Here is a 24,125-nt window from a genome sequence, read left to right on the forward strand (position 1 = left end):
GCGCATTGTTGAGACTCCTATGGAGCTCAATGTTCACCTCTCTGCTACTGATGGTGATCCCCTGCCTGACCTGACGCGTTATCGTCATCTTGTTGGCAGTCTTGTTTATCTAGCTGTCACTCGTCCGGATATCTCTTATCCGGTTCATATTCTGAGTCAGTTCGTCTCTGCTCCCACATCGGTTCACTATAGTCATCTCCTCCGTGTTCTCCGATATCTTCGGGGCACGATCTCTCACCGTCTATTCTTTCCTCGCTCCAGTTCTTTACAGCTTCAGGCCTATTCGGATGCTACGTGGGCTAGTGATCCTTTAGATTGCCGTTCACTTTCTGCTTACTGTGTTTTTCTTGGTGGTTCTCTCATTTGCCTGGAAGACGAAGAAACAGGTTGCAGTTTCCCGTTTGAGTGTAGAGGCTGAGTTGCGAGCGATGGCTCTTTTGACGGCGGAGGTGACTTGGTTACAGTGGTTACTTCAGGATTTTGGTGTTTCTGTCACTACACCGACTCTGCTCTTATCTGACAGTACATGTGCTATTAGCATTGCGCGTGATCCTGTGAAGCATGAGCTCACCAAGCATATTGGTGTTGATGCTTTCTATGTGCGCGCTGCTGTGCAGGATCAGGTTGTTGCTCTTCAGTATGTGCCTTCCGAGTTACAGTTGGCGGATTTCCTGACAAAGTCTCAGACTAGAGCACAACATGACTTTTATCTCTTCAAACTCAGTGTTGTTCATCCACCATGAGTTTGAGGGGGGTGTTAGAGTTATAATATAAGTCATGTGCCCTTTTGTATTTATCCCAATATTTAAAGGGTTTCCTGCATATAGTCCATCACCTGTACATGTATATATACCGGCCTATGGCCTCATGGGAACACAAGTTGCTTATTCCTAACAACTATCACCTGCTCGATTACTTGTCACAACATTATCATAGATATCCTTGATGAGGGTAATGTACTTTGTGGGGACTTTATGTTCCTCTAGTGCCCACATGACCGTCCTTGGTATCTTGTCATATGCCTTCTCCAAGTCGATGAAAACGATATGAAGATCCTTCTTCTGCTCCCTACAACTTTCCATGAGCTGATGTGGCAGAGAAATCGCCTCTATAGTCGATCTCCTGGGCATAAAATCAAATTGTTTTTTCATGGCATCCGTCTGTCTTCTCAAGCGACGCTCAATCCCTCTCCCAAAGCTTCATAGTATGACTCATAAGCTTAATTCCTAGGTAAGTAGTACACCTTTGAATATCTCCTTTATTCATGAAGGTAGTACTTGTGTACTCTTTGCGCACTCTTTGGGCATCTTGTTTGACCGAAAAATATGGTTGAATAGCATAGTTAGCCATACTACTACCATTTTCCGAAGGCAGCTCAACCTCTCAATAGAAATACCATCTGGTCCCAAGGCCTTTCATCCTTTTAGAGCCTCATTGACCTCAAGCTCTTGAATCCTCAACATGAACCGTCTGTTATTGTTCTCATCAAAGGAGTCATCTAGCTCAGGCATAGTGTTCTCATTCCCCACATAGAACAACCTGTCAAAGTATTTTCTCCATCTGGTCTCCATCTTTCACTAGGAGTCAATTTGTCTTGTCCTTGATGCACTTAGCTTGGTTGAGGTCCTTTCTCTTCCTCTCACGATTTTCGCTAGCTTGTAAATGTCCTTTTTAACTTACTTTGTGTCTAGTCGCCGGTATATCATCAGAGGCTCGCCCCCTTGCTTCACCCACAGCTTGCTTTGCTTTCTTCTTTGCCTCTTTGTATTTCTCCATATTGCTGGTGCTTCTATTATGGTGCTAAATCTTGTAGCACTCCTCTCTTTGATAGCCTTTTGGACATTTTCATTCCACCACCACATGTCTTTGGGTTCTTGCTTCTTACCTTTCGTCACCCCTAGCTCCCCTAGCACCTTCAACAACAGCAATCACATACAATGCACCCTGCTTCTTTTCACTCTTTGATTTCATCTCATTACATTACATACTCTTCTACGGATTGTTGTTGTTGTGAGTTGTAACTGACTGTTTGCAACTTCTGAGTACTTGCTAGCTTCATTTTATTCAGTTAAAGGTCTTATAAATTTGTATGGCGATGACCATGCTTGAAGGATGACATAAGGGCATCTCCAATGGCTGTAAGATAGTTGTTGGTAAACTTTGCCACCTAGGATATATGATGATGTGGCAACAAATAAATGAGGAGAGAGAGGAAACTCGTATGTAGATTAACCAACAGCTCTTGCACAAGCTCCAAGTTTAAATAGAGAGCAATTGCATTTATTCCCTCTTCTCCTATTGGATAATTTAGATGCAACCATTGGAGTAGTTGTATGACCCCTTGTTGGTTGATGACATGGACAATTTTACCAACAAGACTACATACAAACTATTGGAGATGCCCTAATATATCAAGACCCGAAAATATAAAAAACTGGCGTCTTGGTGGGTTAGGTGCATGCAACTGTGCACCTCTAGCTAACTGTCCAACTCCCAGTTTATTAAACCCAAATCATATATTATTTAATGGACATACGATGTATTCCTACAGTCTTGTACTAATCCTTTGCTGCTTAGCAAGGTAGTAAGCACTGAATGATGAATTAGTTAAAAATCTATCCGCAAAAAAAAGAGAATTAGTTAAAAATCATGATTCTGGCTCTAAGATTTGTTCTTTCAGTAATGTTGACATTCACATCTTAGAATTGCACTATTTGCTTCGATTTGCATGATTATATGACACATGCTGTAAGCTGCACAAGTGTTTTGTGTGTAATGGATGATTAACAGTGAGAGAAGTTTATACTGAATAACAATTTTGTCTACAGCCGCTGGTCCAGGAAAATGCTTGATAAACCACGGTGGGTGTTGGCATGAAACTCGCAACAGAAAAACATTCTCTGCTTGTCAGGTACATTTAGGCATGTAACAGAGTACATGTAATAACTTCTACAGTTCTTCTACTTAACTCTGATAAATATTCTCGCACGCTAATTTTATTTTACAGGAATCAGGAGAACGAAATTGCAAGTGTCCAGCTGGTTTCCGAGGGGACGGTGTTAAAAAATGTCATGGTACACTTTAGCCTCACCCCCCATTCCCCACCACCCACCTGATCACAAACACAAAAATTAGGAAATTACCGTTGACCTGCATCTCAGAATAAGTGATGTTCTACCAATGGTCCTGTACTGCACTGATTGTCTTCTTCGCTCTGAATTTTATTCTCAATATAATCTCTCTTTTCTCTCCACATACAAATGATTCTCTTTTTTCTGTAACAAAAAGAGGTCTTTCTTGCAGATAGAAATGACTTCACACATACTTGGAATATGTACAATTGACATGAATATTTATTTGATTACGATTTTTCTGCAAAAACGTTATATATTTTGTGACAAAAGACAGTAAAAATTTAGTGCAATGCAGCAGGTACAACAGTTCTTATACTGTAGCTTACTTGTCATTTACCTTTGCAGACATTGACGAGTGCAAGGAGAGAAAAGCTTGCCAGTGTCCTGAATGCAGCTGCAGAGATACATGGGGTGGCTATGATTGTACTTGTAGTGGCGACCTTTTGTACATCAAGGAGCACGACACTTGCATAAGTAATTGTAGACTTTGATTGTGTAACAAATATCTATCACTTTTTGTGCATATCACTTAATCACATGGTATGGTTAATCTGTAGGTAAGACAGCAGTTAAGGCTAAAGAAGCATGGGCTGCCGTGTGTGGGATCTTGGTCGCCTTGGTTATTGTGGCGGCAGGAGGCTATGTGGTGTACAAATACAGATTAAGGGTAAGCTAGCTGGTGCAGAATATTATCTTCATTCATATAGTTTTTATTTGTAAAACTAGTCAAAGAAGGAGATTGCTCTACTATCTCGAATGCTTTGCTTGAGTTGACTGTTTACTAATCAATATGGAATACTTGCATGCTGTAGATGGTTTATATATTAGACCTTGTTTTATCAGCCTTCTGGTCTTCTGGTTCTGTGCTGTTACATGTTGATCAAACATTCTATGGATTGCAGAACAGTATTCTGCTAGGTAGCACATGCACGAGGCAGTGACAAGCCACTAGGACTTTTGAAACCTCACGCAGAGTTTTGTATCAATTAGCAATCGCCAACCATAAATTATTTTGTAAATCGTATTACGTCTAGTTTGTGATTTGCACGTCCTCTGTTTCATAATTAATATACGCATACAACCGATGGGCATAATTGATCCACTATGTCTATCAGTTGATATAATAGCCGTATCATTTGTCCAACTTGAAGTATTTCTTTATTGATTCTGTAACTAGTTTGGCCATTCTTGTGACACAGAAGTACATTGGCAATTCAAGTTCTATCCTAGTCGCCAATCCGGCAATGGCACCACCTGGTCCCGGCAACTACCAACCTTCCTCCCCCCATTCTCCCTCCCCTGTCGTCTCTGCGATGTCGGCTTTGACCGGTCACTGGGTGCTCCTCTCGTGATCGTCGTTGAGCTCACTGTTCTCAATGCCGGTGGCCTTAGGCGCCATTGTCTGCTCGATCACCGTCGTCCCCGAGGTGTGGATGGAGTTGAGGGCCCCTCTCGCCCTGCGCCGACACCGTGGATGGAGGTCCAGTCGTGCAAGTAGAACCAAATGAAGCGATGGAAGCAGTGGAGATTTTTTCAGGCCCTCCCGATGACTCGCTTAAGCCCAAGATTCCCAAGGAGTTGGAGGGCCTTTGCTACAACAATCCCCATCCAGATTACATCCTGGTGGACTACGACAACGAGGTGGTCTGCATCTTGGCTTTCACGCGCTCCAGGCCGTCGTCACCACCCTCACAGTAGGTGGCTAATCCACCTCGGCGCATGCTCGTGGTGGAAATTCCCATGCCCCCGACTGACAAAGGCAACACAACTGCGGAGGAAGCTATGCACAAGGCTAATAGGTGGGAAGTTTTTAACATGCTTGCTAATCAAAGTGCCTTCATCAAGGAACGTGAACACATGATATATGCATGTTAATGGATTAGTCCATCTAAGCCTTTCAGAGCCGACACATTCACACTCTATTCCTCAAACTAGACATCACAAGGGCATTTCTTGGTCGTTTCTTATGAGTTCTCAGTCACAGAGGATTCGGTCCAAGGTGGTGCAGCTGGACTGTGCTTTCTCTTTCTTGGACAAGTTTGCATGTTCTAATTAGTGGATGCACAAGTAGAAGAATGTGGCACGTGTGTAGTTTGTGGCAACGTGGTCCCATCTTGCATCTCTTGTTCATCCTTGTGATGGATGTTCTGAATGCAATTATCAAAAAGGCCGAGGACTGGCGTTTTCTAGAGCCCAAGCTGATGTGAAGTTAGGCTTTCACTCTTCGTGGACGATGCCGCAATGTTCATCAAGCTCACTACCGAGGAACTAACATCTGCCATGGAGCAATTGTCTCTATTTGGGGATGCTTCTGGGCTTGTAGTCAATCGTTGTAAGAGTGTGATCTACCCCATCCGTTGTGCGAATGTCAATGTACAGGAACTGTCTGGAATTCCCATCGGGCCACTCAGTCATTTGATCGCATCACAGGAAGTTCGGAGGTGAAGGCCCGAGTTTTAGTGGCCAGGATCTTTGTGTGTTCGGCTTGATTGACTTGTTGGTGATGAGCAACTTCGTTGCAAAGCTTCGAGTTGTTCACTCATAGTCATACTCTTCATCATTAATCATCATGGTGCGTTTGGTGGAGCACTCAAATGACTTGTGGCTAGGACTCTTGCAAGTAAAGCACTTATTTGGCTTGTCTTGTCGTTTAAGTCCTTTGCATTGTTTGCACTTGGCGCAATCGCCGGTGCCTTGGAGTTTGAAATACCATCACTTAGGGGCGTAGCTCATGGGTATGACACCATACTTGAGACAACTGGAGAGTTGTTGCCGAAGTTCCTTGATGGAAAGCTGGAGTTCATGATGTCCTATTGGACTTGTCACTCCGCCTTCATTGCTTGGTGAACCAACTTAAGCAAGTTGCTATAAGGTTGGAAATCCGCAATTCTCTTGATAGGATGATTGAGCCCATTGAGTAAACACGCCATTGTTTGTTCATTGGACTCCTTAACATTAGCTTGTATCATTGTAATCTCCATGTTGAGTACTCGTCGACGGTCTTGGTGCCTTGCTTGAGAACATGGAGCTTCTTGACGAGGTCATGAGTATAATGTGTAGGCACAAATCTCATGACTTGCCATTCCATCCCAAGTATCAATGGGGGTTTCTCATTGTTCTTGTCAAAGTTGTTGAACGTGTTCCCACCATACAAGGACATACTTGTCGAACTCGAGGGAGGCCATGGTGACCTTTTTTAGCTTGTCAAAGTTGTAGACTCAGAAGTGTTAGAGTTATATTGATGATGGCCTTTGGTCTTTTGTATTCTTGCCTTTTGGCATCCTCATGTACATCATATGTATGGTGGCTTTGGCCTCCTAGTAATACAAGTTGCATATTCGTAACATTATATTAAAGCTTTAGTTTTTTCTGCATGCCGCGACTCGTGCTCTCGATCCATCTCTTCTGCCGCCGTCATTCTCTTGACCGATCGCTATTGCTTCTCTGTCCCGTCCGCCTCCAACCGCCCTTTCGTGCCTGACCAAGTCTCCATGGATGGATTCAACTAGTACCTGATCGTGCAACCCGTCCAGATCGAGTCGCTGCAGCAATCCAACTCATCCTCACGCCGGATCCTGTTGTTTTTGGAAGTTTCAGTCCGTGCATCACGTGGATCCTGCTGATCAACGCACTGCTTGGATTGTGGCGGTTTCATGCGCTGGTGAAGCCTCCGCTCGTTCGGTTGCTGGCCGCCGTCTCCTCCGGTTGTCATCCTTCGCCGCCATCTGGCCGCCCGTCTCCTCCGGTTGTCATCCTTCGCCGCCATCTGGCCGCCCGTCTCCTCCGGCCATCCGCCTTCGCCGCCAACTGGCCGACCGTCTCCTTGGTTGTCCGCCTCCTCTGCCATCTAGCCGCCCGTCAGCCTAGGGGCACGGGTCTGCCGCTGCCTGCTTCCCTCGATCCTTGTCGATGGCTCAAGGCCGCTTGTTTGTTTCCGTGAACGTGGCAGCTCGGGCCACGTTTTGGGCCTCCTCTACTTTCGAGGCTGATCCACTGCGGTATTCTGGCGAGAGTTGGGCCTTGTTTTGAGCGTGTTTGGTTGGATTGCCTGATTGATATTTCCATAAAACAAAAGAGTTGTCTCAAAGAAAAGAGAAAAAACAGGTACCATGCTTTCGTTGGATACGCCTCTCCCTCGCTGCTCGATGTTTTTCGACGGTATTACGTACATTGATCCTGTCTCGCACATACGCCTTTCCTCGTGCTTTTTCCAGCTTGCTTGGAGGTGGTGGTTGACACTCTACTTCGACACCTTTTGCAACTTCCCTTGGTGTTGTTGGCTGCCCTACATCGACTCCTTCCACAGTTGCACCACCTTTTTTAGCCGCTTATCTACATAGTGTTGGTCGTTCTTCAGTGACCCTTCCCACGAATTCTGCGCACGGCGGTGACTGCTCTACGTCGACTCGTCTCGTGGCTTTCACAAGTGTTGGCGAATGTTTAACGTCGGCAGGTGTTTCTACCTCGACCTCATCTGCCGTGTCCCTTTCTGCGTGTGAGATTGCGTAGCTGCAATGCCTACTTCATGCTTGTGATTCTTTACCGACAGATTCTGCAGTATCTGTGGCTGACTCTTCTGGCACCGAGAAATCACCCTGTGTACTTATTCAGGTACTTCCCCATGGATTCTTGATACTGGAGCGTCTTTTCATATGACTTGTGATTCTTCCACATTGACCTCCGTTCGACCTGTCAAGTCTCCTGTTCGTGTTCTTTTGGCTGATCGCACTCCCCTCCGTGTAGCTACTCGAGGCACTCTTAGCACTTCTTCATTTCATGTTCCCTCCGTCGCTCATGTTCCTCGACTTACCATGCAGCTCATATTTGTGGTCAGATTGTTGACTCCAGCTGTAGGGTCATTCTCGACTTCGATTCGTGTTCTGTTCAGGATCGTTGCACGGGCGCTCTGCTTGGTGCTGGCCCTCGACGTTCTGGTGGTCTCTGGGAGCCTGACTGGCTTCGTTTTCCTTCCGGTGTCACTGCTGCCAGTCTTGAAACCCTGTTGCTGCATCTACCAACTCTTTTCAGGAGTGGCACCATCGTCTTGGCCATTTATGCGGTTCTCGTCTCTCGTCTCTCGTCTTTGGTTAATCGCGGTGTTTTGGGGTCTGTCTCCTGTAATGCTTCGCTGGATTGTATGGGTTGTAGGCTTGGTAAGCAGATTCAACAACCCTGCCCTCACAGTGAGTCAGTGTTCGAGCGCCCTTTTGATCTCGTTTGCTCTGATGTTTGCGGTCTGGCTTCCTTCGCTTTGAAAGGGGGTCATCGCTACTATATTATCTTTATAGATGATTTTTCTCGGTACACTTGGATCTATTTGATGTCTTCTCGTAGTGAGGTCTTATCTATATACAAAAAATTTGCTGCCATGGTTCATACCCAGTTTTCCACCCCCATTCGTGTTTTTCACGCAGATTCAGCTGGTGAATATATCTCTCATGTGCTGCGAGGATTTCTTGTTGAGCAGGGTAGTCTTACTCAGTTCTCTTGTCCTGGTGCTCATGCTCAGAATGGTGTGGCTGAACGCAAGCATCGTCAGCTTCTTGAGACAGCGCGTGGGATGATGATCGCCGCCTCTCTTCCGCTTCACTTCTAGGCTGATGTCGTTACTACTTCCACCTATCTCATCAACATTCAGCCATCTGCTGCTCTAAAGGCGGTATTCCTCTCGAGCGTCTTTCTGGCCATTCTCCTGATTATTCGGTGCTCCGTTTGTTTGGTTGTGTTTGCTATGTTATGCTTGCCCCTCGAGAACGCACCAAACTAACCGCGTAGTCTGGTGAGTGTCTTTCTCGGATACAGTGATGAGCACAAGGGCTATCGGCGTTGGACATATGTTATGCACATTTCCCGGATGTGACCTTTGATGAATCTCGTTCCTTCTACTCGTGTCCATCCTCCTCCGTCTTTTCCGCAATGAACATCTCTTTTCTTACATTTTCGGATACACTGCCCTTTGTGCCCAGTATTCCTACTCCGCGTCCCGCTGTTACAGATCCGACGTCGTCCTCTCCTACGGTTTTTTCTCCTCCCTCATTGCATGACTCTCCACCTTCATCACCAATACCTTCCCCTTCTCCACCTTCATCACCGATACCTTCCGCTTCTCCACCTTCATCACTGATACATTCCCTGTCTCCACCTCCAGTGATTCCACCTCTTCAGTCCTTTCCTTTCCATTATACTCGTCGTTCACGTGTTGTGGACAAGTCTTCTGATGCACCCTCTACTTGTGTGTCGTCTTCCTCCTCTCAACCGACTTATGGCTTTCGTTCTCGGCCTTGTCCGCCTTGACCGATCTTCTCCTTCTCGCTATGGTCTTGGGTCGTTCTTGAGCCGACTTCTTATCGAGATGCTATTGTTCATTCTGAATGGCAGCTTGCGATGGCAGAGAAGATTACTGCCCTTGAGAGCAATGACACGTTTGACCTGGTTACTCTTCCTCCTTGTGTTCGCTCCATCACTTGTAAGTAGTCCTATATGATTAAGACTCGCTCTGATGGTTCTCTTGAGCGCTATAAAGCTCGTCTTGTGGCTCGTGGCTTTCAGCAGGAGCATAGTCATGATTACGACGAGACTTTTGCTCTTGTAGCCCATATGACCACTGTCCGCACACTTCTCGTTGTGCCCTCTGTTCCTCTCTGGTCTGTGTCTCAGCTCATTGTTAAGAATCCCTTTCTTAATGGTGAGTTGCGTGAGGAAGTTTATATGCAGCCACCACCTGGGTATTCAGTTCCTGACGACATGGCTCGCCATCTTTGTCATTCTCTATATGGCCTTAAGCAAGCCTCTCGTGCTTGGTTTGAGCGTTTTGCCTCTGTGGTCACTGCAACTGGTTTTGCGCCTAGTGCTCATGATCCAGCGCTGTTTGTCCACCTTTCTGCTCGTGGTCAAACTCTTCTTCTGTATGTTGATGACATGATCATCACTGGCGATGATTTTGAGTACATGACCATCACTCAGTGAGCAATTTCTTGTTTCTGATCTTGGTCCCCTTTGTTACTTTCTTGGGATTGTGGTTTCCTCCACCTCTGGTAGCTTTTCTATTTCCCAAGAAAAGTATATCCAATATCTTCTTGCTCGTGCGGCTCTTAGTGATGAGCGCATTGTTGAGACTCCTATGGAGCTTAATGTTAACCTTCGTGCTTCTGATGGTGAGCTCTTGTGTGATTCGACGCGTTATTGTCATCTTGTTGGGAGTCTTGTCTATCTTGCTGTCACTCGTCCAGATATCGCCTATCATGTCCATATTCTAAGTCAGTTTGTTTCCACTCCCACTTCAGTTCACTAGTCACTTTCATGTTCTACGATATCTTCGTGGCATGATCTCTCTGTTGAAGTGTATATGTGGATTGCCTAGCCCTTTCTATCAGTTCGGACTTTTGGTTGTGTTGGCTAGTGCATGAAGCTTAACATGGTATCAGGGCCTAAGGTCTTGAGTTCAAGTCCTGGCTTTCGCAGTTTATTCAAAAATTGCTGCCGCCCCCTATGTCTCCACGTATAGGCCTCTTGAGCCATACCCCGCGTCACACGTGAGAGAGGGTGTTGAAGCGTATATGTGGATTGCCTAGCCCTTTCCATCAGATCGAACTTTTGGTTGCGTTGGCTAGTGCATGAAGCTTAACACTCTCATCGTCTCTTTTTCCCCGTTTCAGCTCGTTACAGCTCTAGGCATTTTTGGATGCTACGTGGGCCAGTGATCCTTTGGATCGCCGTTCACTTTCTGCTCAATGTGTTTTTCTCGGTGGTTCTCTCATTGCCTGGAAGACGAAGAAACAAACTGCATTTTCTTGTTCGAGTGCAGAGGCCGAGTTGAGAGCTATGGCTCTTTCGATGGCAGAGGTGACTAGGTTACGATGGCTACTGGAGGATTTTTGTGTTTCTGTTACTATACCTACCACTCTCTTGTCCGACAGTATGGGTGCTATCAGCATTGCGAGGGACCCTGTGAAGCATGAGCTTACCAAACATATTGATGTTGATGCTTATTATGTGTGCGCTGCTGTGCAGGATCATGTTATTGCTCTTCTGTATGTACCTTCCGAGTTACAGCTAGCGGACTTCTTCACGAAGGCACGGACTAGAGGGCAACATAGATTTCACCTTCCCAAACTCGATGTTATGGACTGACCATGAGTTTGAGGGGGGAGGGGGGTGTTAGAGTTATATTGATGATGGCTTTTGGCCTTTTGTATTCTTGCCTTTTGGCATCCTCATGTACATCATATATATGGTGGCTTTGGCCTCCTAGTAATACAAGTTGCATATTCGTAACAAGATCTTGTCCCCCTTGAGGGCCCAAGAGATGTAGCCTTCAGGGTCTGACTCCATTGGAAAACTTAGGCATTGTGAACTTGAGCTTGCTAAAGCCTTCTTCTCCTTCTTGAGGGTTGCGAGGTAGACGTTATCGTCGTTGAGGTTGTGGGTTCTCTTCATTCTTGTCATTTTGTAGGTGGGATCAATATGAGGTGACTGGCCATGCGGCGCTTCCCGTCGTTGCTCAATGCAAACTTGCTCTTCTTTTCTCGCTTCACGAGCTTGCACGACAAATTGTCGTTGTTGATCGTGTAGATCTTGGTGTTCTTGATTCGCTTGTTCCATATGACAAGCTTTGTCTTGGCAATGTGCATTGCGTTCTTCTTGGAAGCAAAGTTCTTCTTGATGATGTTGTTCTTTATTGGCACGTTCCTCTCGAGCTTCACATTCTTGTCGCTTGCGGTCAAGTATGCGGTCTTGTAGCCCATTGCCACGTTGAGGGTGTGGAACTTGATTTGGTTCTTGGTCTTAATGGTGGCGATGGCGTTGTGGCTGGTGTATACTTGAGTAGGATGCTTGCTCGAAAGAATTTGCACTCGAGTGTCGTCTTGAAGATGACTAGGAAGACTTGTGGTTGTTGAACATGGGTTTGATTTTGTTCATTTGCGCATCCAACTTCGTGTGCAAGTAGCCTTTGGTGCGAGTTTCGACTTCTCTCATTTCAACGACAAGATTTTGAACTCGCTCATCTAAGATTGCATTTGCGTCGTGCATACCTCGTTGAAGTTTGGAGTGAGTCTTCTTGGGGATGTAGTCGCGAGCGTCCTCTTGGTGGTCGTAGATCGGACGAGATGTACCTTCCCTAAACATTTCGACACTTGAGCAAGGTTTGAGAAGAAATGAAAATGAACTATAACAAGTACCCCTTAATGATGTTCTTGATTAATCAAGAGGGCCCCAAGATTGTCAATGTGAAATGAGCCAGGCTTGGTAATGAACCTTATCCAAATGTTCACACCTAACACAAGCTGGGTAAGTGTCACATTAAAGTAATTTGAAGTTCAAACAAACCATAGCAACTCAAAATGTATGCAGGTGATCACAAATGTAAGGATAGAGAGGAAAAAAGAAAAGCTCACGCCCAAAGATATTGGGCTTGTGCAACCAAGAAAATGAGCATACAAAATTGTCCTAATGAAGACTAAGCTCGTGTTGCACAAACTCTAGGAGAGACACTAGCTTGATTCCACGTAGAGGGCAAGGTTTCGATCACTTGACTACCACCCACATAGAGGGCAAGGTTTCGATCACTTGACTACCTCTGTACTACTATCAAAACTTGACATTCTCTATGGAGCATCCTTGGTACTTGTATTTCTATTGCTCTTGCACCTTTTGCCTATAATCTTTTTGTTTTTTTTTGAACTTTTTTGCTTCCTTTGTCTATTCTCTTTTGAGCCAAGATCAAAACCGCATGAGTGTTGCTATCAAGATAATGCACAGATAAAAAACACACCTCACGTGATACCAAATGATCGGTGAGATCAAAAGGTCACTAAGACAAGTTATCGATGCCTGAGAATACTCGATAAGCTAGTCTCAGTAGGTTCAAGGTGTTCGCAAAGAATGAAGTGGCTGGCAAGGAAGGTAAATCTTGTGTGATGGAGTGTATATACCTTGTCAACACCTCTACCTCGACAAATAAGTTATGATTGGTCTTTCTTTCGCTGTTGGTGTCAAAGGGATATAGTGATCGATACCGGTGTCATTGGCAAGCTTATTGGTTGATGTAGGAAATGTAGAGGTACTTGTGTTCCTTGACGAAGACACCGAATTACCACCGACGATGATGCGCGGTTCAAGTTGTCTTTGATGAGGGCGTAGGCAAGATGTCGAAGTGCCAAACCTTGGCTTGAAACAAAAGATGTGGAAACCAATATGATGATCAAGAGCATGTCGATAGCTTCAAAACGAGCCCAATAACACTCAAATCGGAGTCCAGATGAGGAAGATATGACGAAAACAGTGAAAGAGAAATGTTGGTTCTGGGTCTGGAGACTCCAGGATTTTTCCTGGAATTAGTTCGAAAAGAACAGAACAACAACAACAACAAAGACTTTTGTCCCAAACAAACTGGGGTAGGCTAGAGGTGAAACCCATAAGATCTCGCGACCAACTCATGGTTCTGGCACATGGATAGCAAGCTTCCATGCCCCCGTGTCCAGGACTAGTTCTTTGGTGATGCTCCAATCCTTTAGATCTCTCTTCACGGACTCTTCCATGTCAAGTTCTGTCTACCCCGGCTTCTCTTGACATTGTCAGCATGCTTTAGCCGTCAACTATGCACTGGGACTTCTGGAGGCATGCCTGAATATGCCCAAACCATCTTAGACAATGTTGGACAAACTTCTCTTCAATTGGCGCTACCCCAAGTCTATCTCGTATATCATCATTCCGGATTCGGTCCTTCCTTGTGCGGCCACACATCCATCTCAACGTGCGCATCTCCGCCACACCTAGCTGTTGCATATGTTGTCTTTTAGTCGGCCAACACTCAGCGTCATACAACATTGCGGGTCGAACCAACGTCCTATAAATCTTGCCTTTTAGCTTTTGTGGCACCCCCTTGTCATAGGGAATGCCAGAAGCTTGGCGCCACTTCATCCACCCTGTCCTTTTGCAACATTGACCCCAAATATCGAAAGGTGTCCTTCTGAGCCACCACTTGCCCATCAAGGCTAACATCCCCGTCCTCCTCGTACCTAGTAGTACTGAAAGCGCACCTCATGTACTCGGTCTTAGTTCTACTAAGTCTAAAACCTTTCGATTTCAAGGTTTGCCTCCATAACTCCAACTTCTTGTTGACCCCCTTCCGACTATCATCGACTAGCACCACATCGTCCGCAAAGAGCATACACCATGGGATATCTCCTTGTATATCCCTTGTGACCTCATCCATCACCAAGGCAAAAAGATAAGGGCTCAAAGTTGCCCCCTGATGCAGTCCTATCTTAATCGGAAGTCATTTGAGTTGCCATCACTTGTTCAAACACTTGTCACAACATTATCGTACATGTCCTTGATGAGGGTAATGTACTTTAATGGGACTTTATGTTTTTCCAAGGCCCACCACATAACATTCCGCAGTATTTTATCATAGGCCTTCTCCAAGTCAATGAACACCATATGCAAGTCCTTCTTTTGCTCCCTATATCTCTCCATAAGTTGTCGTACCAAGAAAATGGCTTCCATGGTCGACCTCCCAGGTATGAAACCAAACGGATTTTTGGTCACGCTTGTCATTCTTCTTAAGCGATGCTCAATGACTCTCTCCCATAGCTTCATTGTATGGCTCATCAATTTAATTCCACGGTAATTAGTACGACTCTGAACACCCCCCTTGTTCTTGAAGATTGGTACTAATATGTTCCGTCTTGATTCTTCTGGCATCTTGTTTGCCCGAAAAATTAGGTTGAAAAGTTTGGTTAGCCATACTATCGCTATGTCCCGAGGCCTCTCCACACCTCAATGAGGATACAATCAGGGCCCATCGCCTTGCCTCCTTTCATCCTCTTTAAAGCCTCCTTGACCTCCGACTCCTGGATTCGCCGCACAAAACGCCTGCTAGAATCATCAAAGGAGTCGTCCAGATCAATGGTAGAGCTCTCACTCTCCCCATTGAACAACTTGTCAAAGTGCTCCCGCCATCTATGCTTAATCTCCTCGTTCTTCACCAGGAGTTGCTTTGCTCCGTCCTTGATGCACTTGATTTTGTCAACATCCCTCGTCTTCCTCTCTTGGGTCTTGGCCATCTTATAGATGTCCCTTTCGCCTTCCTTCGTGTCTAACCGTTGGTAGAGGTCCTCATACACCCGACCCTTTGCTTCACTCACAGCTCGCTTTGCGGCCGGAAAAAACAGAAGCTTTGGGGAAAATTTCGGACATAGCGTGGATTATATCTGGAGGTTCTGAAAATCAAAAAATAGTTTGCTTTTGCACATCAAAACCAAAAAATAATCTCAACAGATATGTGGCAGCTTCACTGCAAGGGCGCTCGATCAGTGAGCCTATGACACGAAAAAAAGAATCCTTTTGTAGCTCATCATTTATTGGCAAAGCTGTTTAGTATTAGAGTTAAACACGATCCTACTAGTCCGAGTAGTACTCCAACTAATAGGTAGTAGTATTAGCTGTAGACGTGTAGTACGTCGAGTCGGATAGCTAGTAGTACATCGTATGCATATATATATATATATATATATATATATATATATATATATATATATATATATATATGCGTGTACCCCAACCTTGTAATACAACCAGAATACAGGCAAGCAATAAAGCAAACAAGGCACGTCAAGAGCCTTTGGCAATCACCAAATATTTCCTCCGTTCTGTTTCTTTTGTTTGCCAAGTTACGATCCATCGACGACGATCGATCGAATCGGTCCTGCTAGCTTGCCCAGGCTACTGACGTATGCAAGAAGTGCAACTGGAATCCATCCAGCTGCTTGTGTGCTTGCTAGCTTGCAAGTACACTCACGTTGTAGCTCTGGGAGATTTGATCCAGCGATCAAAAGCCAACAATTGGTATCTAGAGCCTCGACGATACACGATCTACGATGACGGACAGCGACGCTGAGTCGGTCAAGTCCGGCAATAGCGGTGTCAAGGCGAACAAGAACGGCGACAAGGTGAAGAAGGACGGCAAGTCAGCAACCAGTGGTGGGGGAACGAGTGGCGCCAACGTCCAGGCGCATCGCAACATCCCCATCAAGTACCCGATGCTCAACGACGCCAACTACAGCGTGTGGGCGGTGAAGATGAAGATTATTCTCCGGTCCCTTCGAGTGTGGGAGGCCATCACGTATGACGACGTCGACGAGGAGCGCGACGAAGGTGCCATGGCCGCCATAGCCCAGTCCGTGCCGGATTCCGTGCTAATGACATTGGCGGAGTTCGAGACGGCAAGAGAGGCGTGGAACGCACTCAAGGAGATGTGGATCGGAGAAGATCGCGTCACCAAGGCTCGGGAACAAGTGCTGAAGCGCCAATTTCACAAGTTGCAGATGGAGGAAACTGAATCGGTGAACGCTATGCCATGCGTCTTACTACTTTGGTGGAAGAGATCCGCGCGCTTGGTGCAAAGCTCGATGAGACCGAGATTGTGGAGAAATTTTTCAGTTCGGTGACTGATAAATTCACGTACATCATCGGCACGCTCGAGCAGCTTTACGACATCGACGACATGACCATAACGGAGGCTATCAGACGCTTGCGTACATGGGAAGAAAATGCTCGTGGTTGTCGGAAAGGCAACAGAGGAGGTAGTGACCAACTCATGTACTCGCGTGCAGATTGGGAGTCCCCAAGTAGCAAAGGAAGGCGTGATGGCAACGAAGGCTCAAGCAACGGAACGCGCGGCAGACAAACCGGAGAAGCCAAAGGAAAAGGCAAGCCACAAGGTCGTGGTAAGGCAGACCGATCTAAAGGGCGGAAGCAATGGAACTTGGATATGTCTGAGGTCAAGTGCTATAACTGCAACGAGATGGGTCACTTTGCAAAGAATTGTCCGGAGCTTGACAAGCGGGAGATCAAGGCAAATTTGGCAAAGCAGGAAGACGAAGGTCCAGGTCTTCTAATGGCTGAAGTTTGTGATCTCGCTGAAACGGTGGTTGTGAAACCAAGCCGGAAGGTGCTACTTCATGAGAAGAATGTGGCACCTAAGTTATCCGGGGATCACAACGTGTCGTGGTATCTCGACACGGGTGCTAGTAACCACATGACGGGATGCAAGGAGAAATTTCTTGAGCTGGAATATGATGTTGAAGGCTCGGTAAACTTTGGTGATGGTTCAAATGTGGAGACTTGTGGGCAAGGATCTGTCCTCTTCGAGGGTCTCACAGGCGAACATCGCATACTCACCGGAGTGTACTACATCCCACGGCTTGGCAACAACATCATCTCTATTGGGAAGCTTGACGAGAATGGATGCAAGGTGGATATCGAGAACGGAGTGATGACGATCTTCGACAACCTCTGAAACGTGCTAGCTCGTGTTAGTCGCACACGGAACAGGCTTTATATCCTCAACCTTGATCAATCTCAACCGGAGTGTTGGCTCGCCAAGAGTGATGATGATTCGTGGTTATGGCATGCTAGATTTGGACACGTTAACTTCTACGCCTTGAAGATGTCAAAGATGGAGATGGTATCCGGGATGCCATTTATCGACCATGTTGATCGAGTATGTGACGGGCGCTTGGTTGGAAAACAGCACCGCAGGCCGTTTCCTGCTCAGTCTACCTATCGTGCAAAAGATGCACTCTAGCTGCTCCATGGTGATCTATGTGGCCCTATCACCCCGGCAACTCACACTGGAAAGAAGTATTTCTTCCTTGTGGTAGACGATTACTCGAGATATATGTGGGTTCTCCTACGATCTAAAGATGAGGCGTTTGAAGCGTTCAAGAAGCTGAAGGCTGCCAACGTAGATGGAACACAAGTTGAAGGTTCGCGCTCTACGGACAGATCGCGGTGGAGAGTTTACGTCGAACGAGTTCAACGAGTACTGCGAGAACATTGGCATAAAAAGGTTCCTCACAGCACCTTACACGCCGCAGCAGAACGGGGTCGTTGAAAGGCGCAATCGAACCGTCGTTGACATGGCAAGGAGTTTACTCAAGAGCAAGAATCTGCCGGGGATCTTTTGGGGAGAAGTTGTCTCGACGGCGGTCTATCTTCTCAATCAGGCTCCAACGAAGGCGGTGAGCGGCAAGACTCCGTATGAAGCAATTTACGGACGTAAGCCGAATGTGTCTCATCTACGGACGTTCGGGTGCATGGCACATGTGAAGACAGACGGCGGAGCCGCATCCCTCTAAGCTTGCCGATCGTAGCACCAAGATGGTGTTCATCGGCTACGAGAGGAGTTCCGGCACCAAGGCATACCGCTTCTGCGATCCACAAACCAAGCGTCTACAGATTTCACGCGACGTCGTGTTTGAAGAAACCAAGCGTGGAATTGGAGCGCCGCAGCCGACGATGCTCCAAACGGCAACATATTCACGGTTGAATTTCCAACTGATGATGATGCAGGGGAGGATGTCTAGGTGGTTGGCAAGATGCCCAACCAAGGTGACCACCATGGTTGTGATCATTATGGTGCCGACACCGACGATGACGCGTATAGGTCGCAAGGAGGTAGCGACAACTGTTAGACCTTTCAGCCTGAGCATTGATAGTTGTGGATGACACTAGGAGAGTTGGGACAATTTTCGTTGGTTTATTTCTCACACAATGCCATGCCCACCTGAGGGGTTTGGGATACACATTTATAGGCTGCTAGCCAGCCAAGCATATGCTAAGATGCTAGTCTAAGATGCTGTTAAGATGCTAGTCTAAGATGCTATCCTAACTGCCAGTCCTTGGTGGTCAAGGATTCTATCCTAACAGCCACAAGGACCATGTGTTGCAGCCCCACAAAGGACCATGTGCTGCAGCCCCACAAAGACCCTAGTACAGAGACTTATCCATCATTCTCCCCCTAAGTCTTGTACGTCGTCTTGTGGGAGAGTCGAATCATCCCGATCCTGGAGCAGAGTTCGAGGAACTTGATCCTCCCAAGAGGCTTGGTGAGTAGATCTGCGAGCTGGTCCGTGGTGTTGATGTAGCTCGCCTCGATGCTCCCTTCATCCAAACAGCTTCGGATGAAGTGGTACCTCAGTCGAACGTGCTTGCTCCTTTCGTGGAAAACAGGGTTCTTTGCCAGGGCCAGGGAGGACTTGCTGTCCACCAGGAGCTGCACCGTTCTGGTGTCTCGGACAAGGAGATCACCAAGCAGTCGAGCGAGCCAGAGCGCCTGAGTGCAGGCAGTGGAGGCCGCTATGTACTCGGCCTCGCAGCTGGAAAGAGCCACCACCTGCTGCTTGACCGACTGCCAGCTCACGAGGCACTTGCCGAGGAAGAAGAGGATCCTACTCGTGCTTTTGCTGGGGTCAATGTCGCCGGCGTGGTCGTTGTCGCTGTACCCGACGAAGTGTGCCGCCCCTGGACACCTAGGGTAGTGGAGGCCGTGGTCGAGGGTCCCTGCCACGTAGCGGACGATCCTCTTCACTGCCTGCTGGTGCTCCGACGTCGGTCGCTCCATGAACCGACTGACATAGCCGACGGAGAATGCCAAGTCTGGCCGTGTGTGGGCGAGGTAGCGAAGGCTCCCCACAAGGCGCCGGTACTGCGTAGCGTCCACTTCCTTCGTCGTGCTGTCACGGCTCAGCTTCAGCCTCTCCATCGGAGTGAGAGCTGGGTGGCAGTCGGTGAGCCCAGCTAGCTCAACGATGCGCTTGGCGTAGGCGGACTGTCGAAGCGCGATCCTGGAGTGATCCTGGTGCACCTCAATCCCAAGATAAAAGGAGAGGAGCCCCAGATCACTCATCTGGAAGGTGGCCTTCATTGCCTCCTTGAAAGCCGCCACCTCCCCATCCTTGATGCCGGTGATCACCAAGTCGTCAACATAGACGCCCACCAGCAGGGCATTTCCTCCACTGCCCTGTCGGTAGACGGCCGCCTCATGCGGGCTTTGCTCGAAACCCATCTTCTTTAGCGTGGAGTCCAGCTTGGCGTTCCACGCTCTAGGTGCCTGCCGTAGGCCATAGAGAGCCTTATGCAGGCGGAGTACCTTGCCCTCCTGGCCGGAGATCGCAAATCCCGGCAGCTGATGCACATAGACTTCCTCCTTCAAGTCGCCGTTGAGGAATGCCGACTTGACGTCCATGTGATGGACACGCCAGCCCTCCTGGGCAGCTAGCACAAGAAGAAGTCGCACGGACTCCATCCGTGCCATAGGGGCGAAAGCGTCGTCGAAGTCGACTCCTTCCTGCTGCAAGAAGCCTCGGGCCACCAAGCGAGCCTTGTGCTTGATGATGGCGCCGGCTCCATCCCTCTTCAGCTTGAACACCCACTTAAGGGTGATTGCCCGGTGACCACGAGGGTGGTCAGCGAGCTCCTAGGTGCGGTTCTGCTCGACCGCATCCATCTCCAACTGCATCGCGGCGCGCCATGCCGCGTCTCTCTCGGCCTCTGCAAAGGACCGAGGTTCGCCGTCCTCACACGCGAGTTGTAGCTGCGCCTCCAGGTCGCGTGGCACCAGTCCCGGCACCGGCTGGTCGCCGAGTAGATTATCCATCGTACGATACCGCAGCGGTTCGCCGCCATGATACACGTCGATGCGCTCCTCGTCGTGAGTGAGCGGGGAAGCGAACTTCATCGGGCTGTGCTCTGCGTGAGCTGGTGCTGATGAAGACGAGCCCGGAGTGGTGACTGCCGGGGCTGGAGTATGCGGCGTCGCCGGTTGTGGTGCCATCGGCGTAGCAGGCACCAGAGTCGATGGAGTTTTGGGGGCTGGGGTAGACGTGCTTAGCTAAGAGGAGCTGCTTGCTCCCTCGGCTTCCTTAAAGTGGACGTACTCGACAATGAAGTTGTCATACGTCGGCGTCGAGCCGTCGTCCACCGCCTTGTCCCATTTCCACCCTCGCCCTCCCATGCCAGGCCTCGTACGGCGTCCTGCCGTCGAGTGCCTTAGTAGGCGAGCGGTTGAGGAGGTAGACGGCCGTCAGCACCGCCTCTCCCCAGAAAACAGCCGGCATCCCTCTCTGCTTGAGGAGAGCCCGAGCCATCCCCACAACCGTCTGGTTGCGTCGCTCGACGACGCCGTTCTGCTGTGGGCTGTACGGCGCGGAGTAGTGGCGCTGGATACCCTCATCAGCGCAGTACGACGCGAATTCAGCCGCCGTGAATTCGCCGCTGTTGTCGGTGCGCAACATGCGCACTTTGCGGCCGCTCTCCGCCTCCGCAGCAACCCGCGCGCGCCTGATGGCGTCCGCCGCCTCTCCCTTGCTGCCGAGGACTATCGCCCACATGTAGCGAGAGAGGTCGTCGACGAGCAACAGGAAGTAGCGTCGACCTCCTGGTGTGGCTGGCGTCACCGGGCCGCATAGGTCCCCATGCACGAGCTCTAGCTTCTCCTTGGCCCGGAAAACCGCCTGCTGGGGAAAGGGGAGTCGCCTCTGCTTCGTCAGCATGCAGATGTCGCAGAACTGCTCCACATGGTCAAGGCACGGCAGGCCTCGCACCATCTCCTTGGCACTCAGACGCTTCAGGGCCTCGAAATGAAGATGCCCAAAGCGCTCATGGCATTGCCACGCCTCGTCGTCCCGACGAGCAGCGAGGCAGACAGGTTGTGCCACCTGCACGTCAAGGACGTAGAGTCGATTTTCACCTCTTGGTTCCTTTGCGAGAAGGCGACGCTGGCGATCCCAGATGCGTAGGACCCCATGCTCGATCAGCACGCGTGAGCCGTTCTCATCCAGCTGTCCCAAGCTGATGATGGAGTTCCTTAGCGCGGGGATGTAGTAGACACCGGTGAGCAGCCGGTGCTCTCCCACCTTGGTGGTGAAGATGACGGAGCCGACGCCCTTAATTTCCACGGCAGAGGCATCCCCAAACTTGACGGAGCCTTGCGCGTCGGAGTCGAGCTCGACGAAGAATTCCCTTCGACCGGTCATGTGGTGGGTGGCGCCGGTATCGAGGCACCACCCCGAAGTCTTGTCCTTCTCGAAGCCATCACCGAGAAGAGCGTGCGCTTTGGGCTCGTCGAGGTGGAGGAGATCCTTTGCGACTGGTGTCGCTGAAGGTAGCTCGATGCTTGCATGTGCCATGAACAGAGCCGTCTCCTCCTCCTCCGCCTATGCGACGTGAGCCTGGCCTTGTCGTGGCTGTCGACACTCATTGGCCCAATGGCCAAGCCTGCCACAGTTGTGGCAACTGTTGTCCTGTGTCGGCTTTGGCTGGCCAGCGGCGCCGTCCTTGGCGCCTCCGCGGGCGTCACCTTCGGCACGTCCTTGTGCCTTGCCAGCGGTACCTCTTCGCGCCTTGCGCTGCTTGCCGCGCTTGCGGCCGCCCTTCGTGGAAGAAGGCTCTCCCTTCTTCCTGTCACCAAGGCTGGCATCCCACTGCTCCCGAGTTAGGAGCAGCTTCCGCCGGTGGTGATGGGCCCTGAGGGAGGCTGTGGCTCGTCGGTGTCGACGACCTTGAGGCGACCTATCGCCTCCTCGATCGTCATCGTGGAGAGGTCCAGCAAAGACTCGATCGAGCGAGCCATCTGCTTGTACTTCTCGGGAATGCACCGGAAAAGCTTCTCGACAGCTCTCTCCTCGGTGTAGGTGGCATCGTCGAACTTCACCATCTTCTGCAGCAGAGTGTTGAGACGGAGAGCAAAGTCATCAACGTCCTCACCTGGCTTGAAGGCCAGGCTCTCCCACTCCTTATGAAGTGCCTGCAGTGTGGACTTGCGAGCACGGTCGCTGCCAATGTGTGCCGCGGCGATGGCGTCCCAAGCCTCCTTGGCAGTCCGCTTGTTGGAAAGCGAGAACTGCATCTCGGGCTGGATTGCGGCGATGAGGGCGTCCAGCGCCCGTCGATCCTCTTGGTGGTCGACGTTGCTGTCCTGGACTGCCTCCCACAGGCGCCGCACCTGGAGCCTGATCTTCATGATCGCGGCCCACTCGACGTAGTTGGTTTTAGTGAGGGTAGGCCACCCAACATTGGGACCAACGTCCCTGACCACTGTCCGGACCTCGTAGAGGCCGCGGTCCTGGTCGTTGCAGCCGTCGTCGCCGTGCGCACCTCCACCTGGAGCGCGGGCGTGCTCGGCTGCCCACTGCGCCGTCTGCTCTTGCGCCACTTTGGCGCGGACTGCGTCGGAGCCGTCGTCCGCAGGCACGGAGCCGTTGGAGCTGTCGGAGCCGCTGCAGAGTGCCTTGGCATCCGCCGTAGCCTCACGTGCTGCCTCCGCTGCTGCTGCTGCTGCTTCTACCTCCGCTCTGGCTGCTGCCAGCTCCGTTGCAGCCAGCCTCAACACCCTTGCTGCCGCAGCAGCGGCTGCTGCAGCTGCTCGCTCACGCTCCTCTGCCACGACGCGCTTGGCCTCCTGCCGGCGCCGTATGCTCGAGGTAGCCGTGTACTGAGAGCGACCTGCAGACATGGCTCGCTGCAGGGGGGTTGTTGCGTGAAGATGAGGTTGTTTCTGACGAGTTGTTGCTCGACAGTCCGGAGGGAGGGAGGTAACCAGGGGCAGTCGGAGCAGCTGCTGCTAACGGCTTAGGCTGCCCAGCTCCCGGTGAGAGAGGTTAGCAGGAAATGCTCACGGTACAAGATAACCTGGCTCTGATACCACTTGTTAGACCTTTCAGCCTGAGCATTGATAGTTGTGGATGACACTAGGAGAGTTGGGACAATTTTCGTTGGTTTATTTCTCACACAATGCCATGCCCACCTGAGGGGTTTGGGATGCATATTTATAGGCTGCTAGCCAGCCAAGCATATGCTAAGATGCTAGTCTAAGATGTTGTTAAGATGCTAGTCTAAGATGTTGTTAAGATGCTAGTCTAAGATGCTATACTAACTGCCAGTCCTTGGTGGTCAAGGATTCTATCCTAACAGCCACAAGGACCATGTGCTACAGCCCCACAAAGACCCTAGTACAGAGACTTATCCATCATTCTCCCCCTAAGTCTTGTACGTCGTCTTGTGGGAGAGTCGAATCATCCCGATCCTGGAGCAGAGTTCGAGGAACTTGATCCTCCCAAGAGGCTTGGTGAGCAGCTCTGCGAGCTGGTCCGTGGTGTTGATGTAGCTCGCCTCGATGCTCCCTTCATCCAAACAGCTTCGGATGAA

The 24,125-nt window shown here is 49.3% G+C and overlaps 1 protein-coding gene across 4 annotated transcripts in view; it reads left to right on the forward strand.

Moving 5' to 3' along the window:
* The window catches only part of LOC123428477 (vacuolar-sorting receptor 1-like), a 62,589-nt gene that overhangs the window by 33,810 nt on the left and 4,654 nt on the right, over positions 1–24,125 (forward strand). For 2 of the 4 annotated variants that reach the window (XM_045112713.1, XM_045112698.1), the window contains exons 8-12: positions 2,829–2,911; positions 3,008–3,074; positions 3,480–3,608; positions 3,692–3,801; positions 11,145–11,408. In XM_045112713.1, coding sequence (XP_044968648.1) covers positions 2,829–2,911; positions 3,008–3,074; positions 3,480–3,608; positions 3,692–3,801; positions 11,145–11,264 — 509 coding nt within the window. In that variant the 3' untranslated portion in view covers positions 11,265–11,408. Of the gene's footprint in view, positions 1–2,828; positions 2,912–3,007; positions 3,075–3,479; positions 3,609–3,691; positions 3,802–11,144; positions 11,409–24,125 lie in introns of those variants that run through there. The other 2 variants (XM_045112691.1, XM_045112705.1) reach the window with 1 other exon arrangement.

Source organism: Hordeum vulgare, chromosome 1H (assembly GCF_904849725.1).
Source record: "Hordeum vulgare subsp. vulgare chromosome 1H, MorexV3_pseudomolecules_assembly, whole genome shotgun sequence".
Classification (NCBI taxonomy): Eukaryota; Viridiplantae; Streptophyta; class Magnoliopsida; order Poales; family Poaceae; genus Hordeum; species Hordeum vulgare.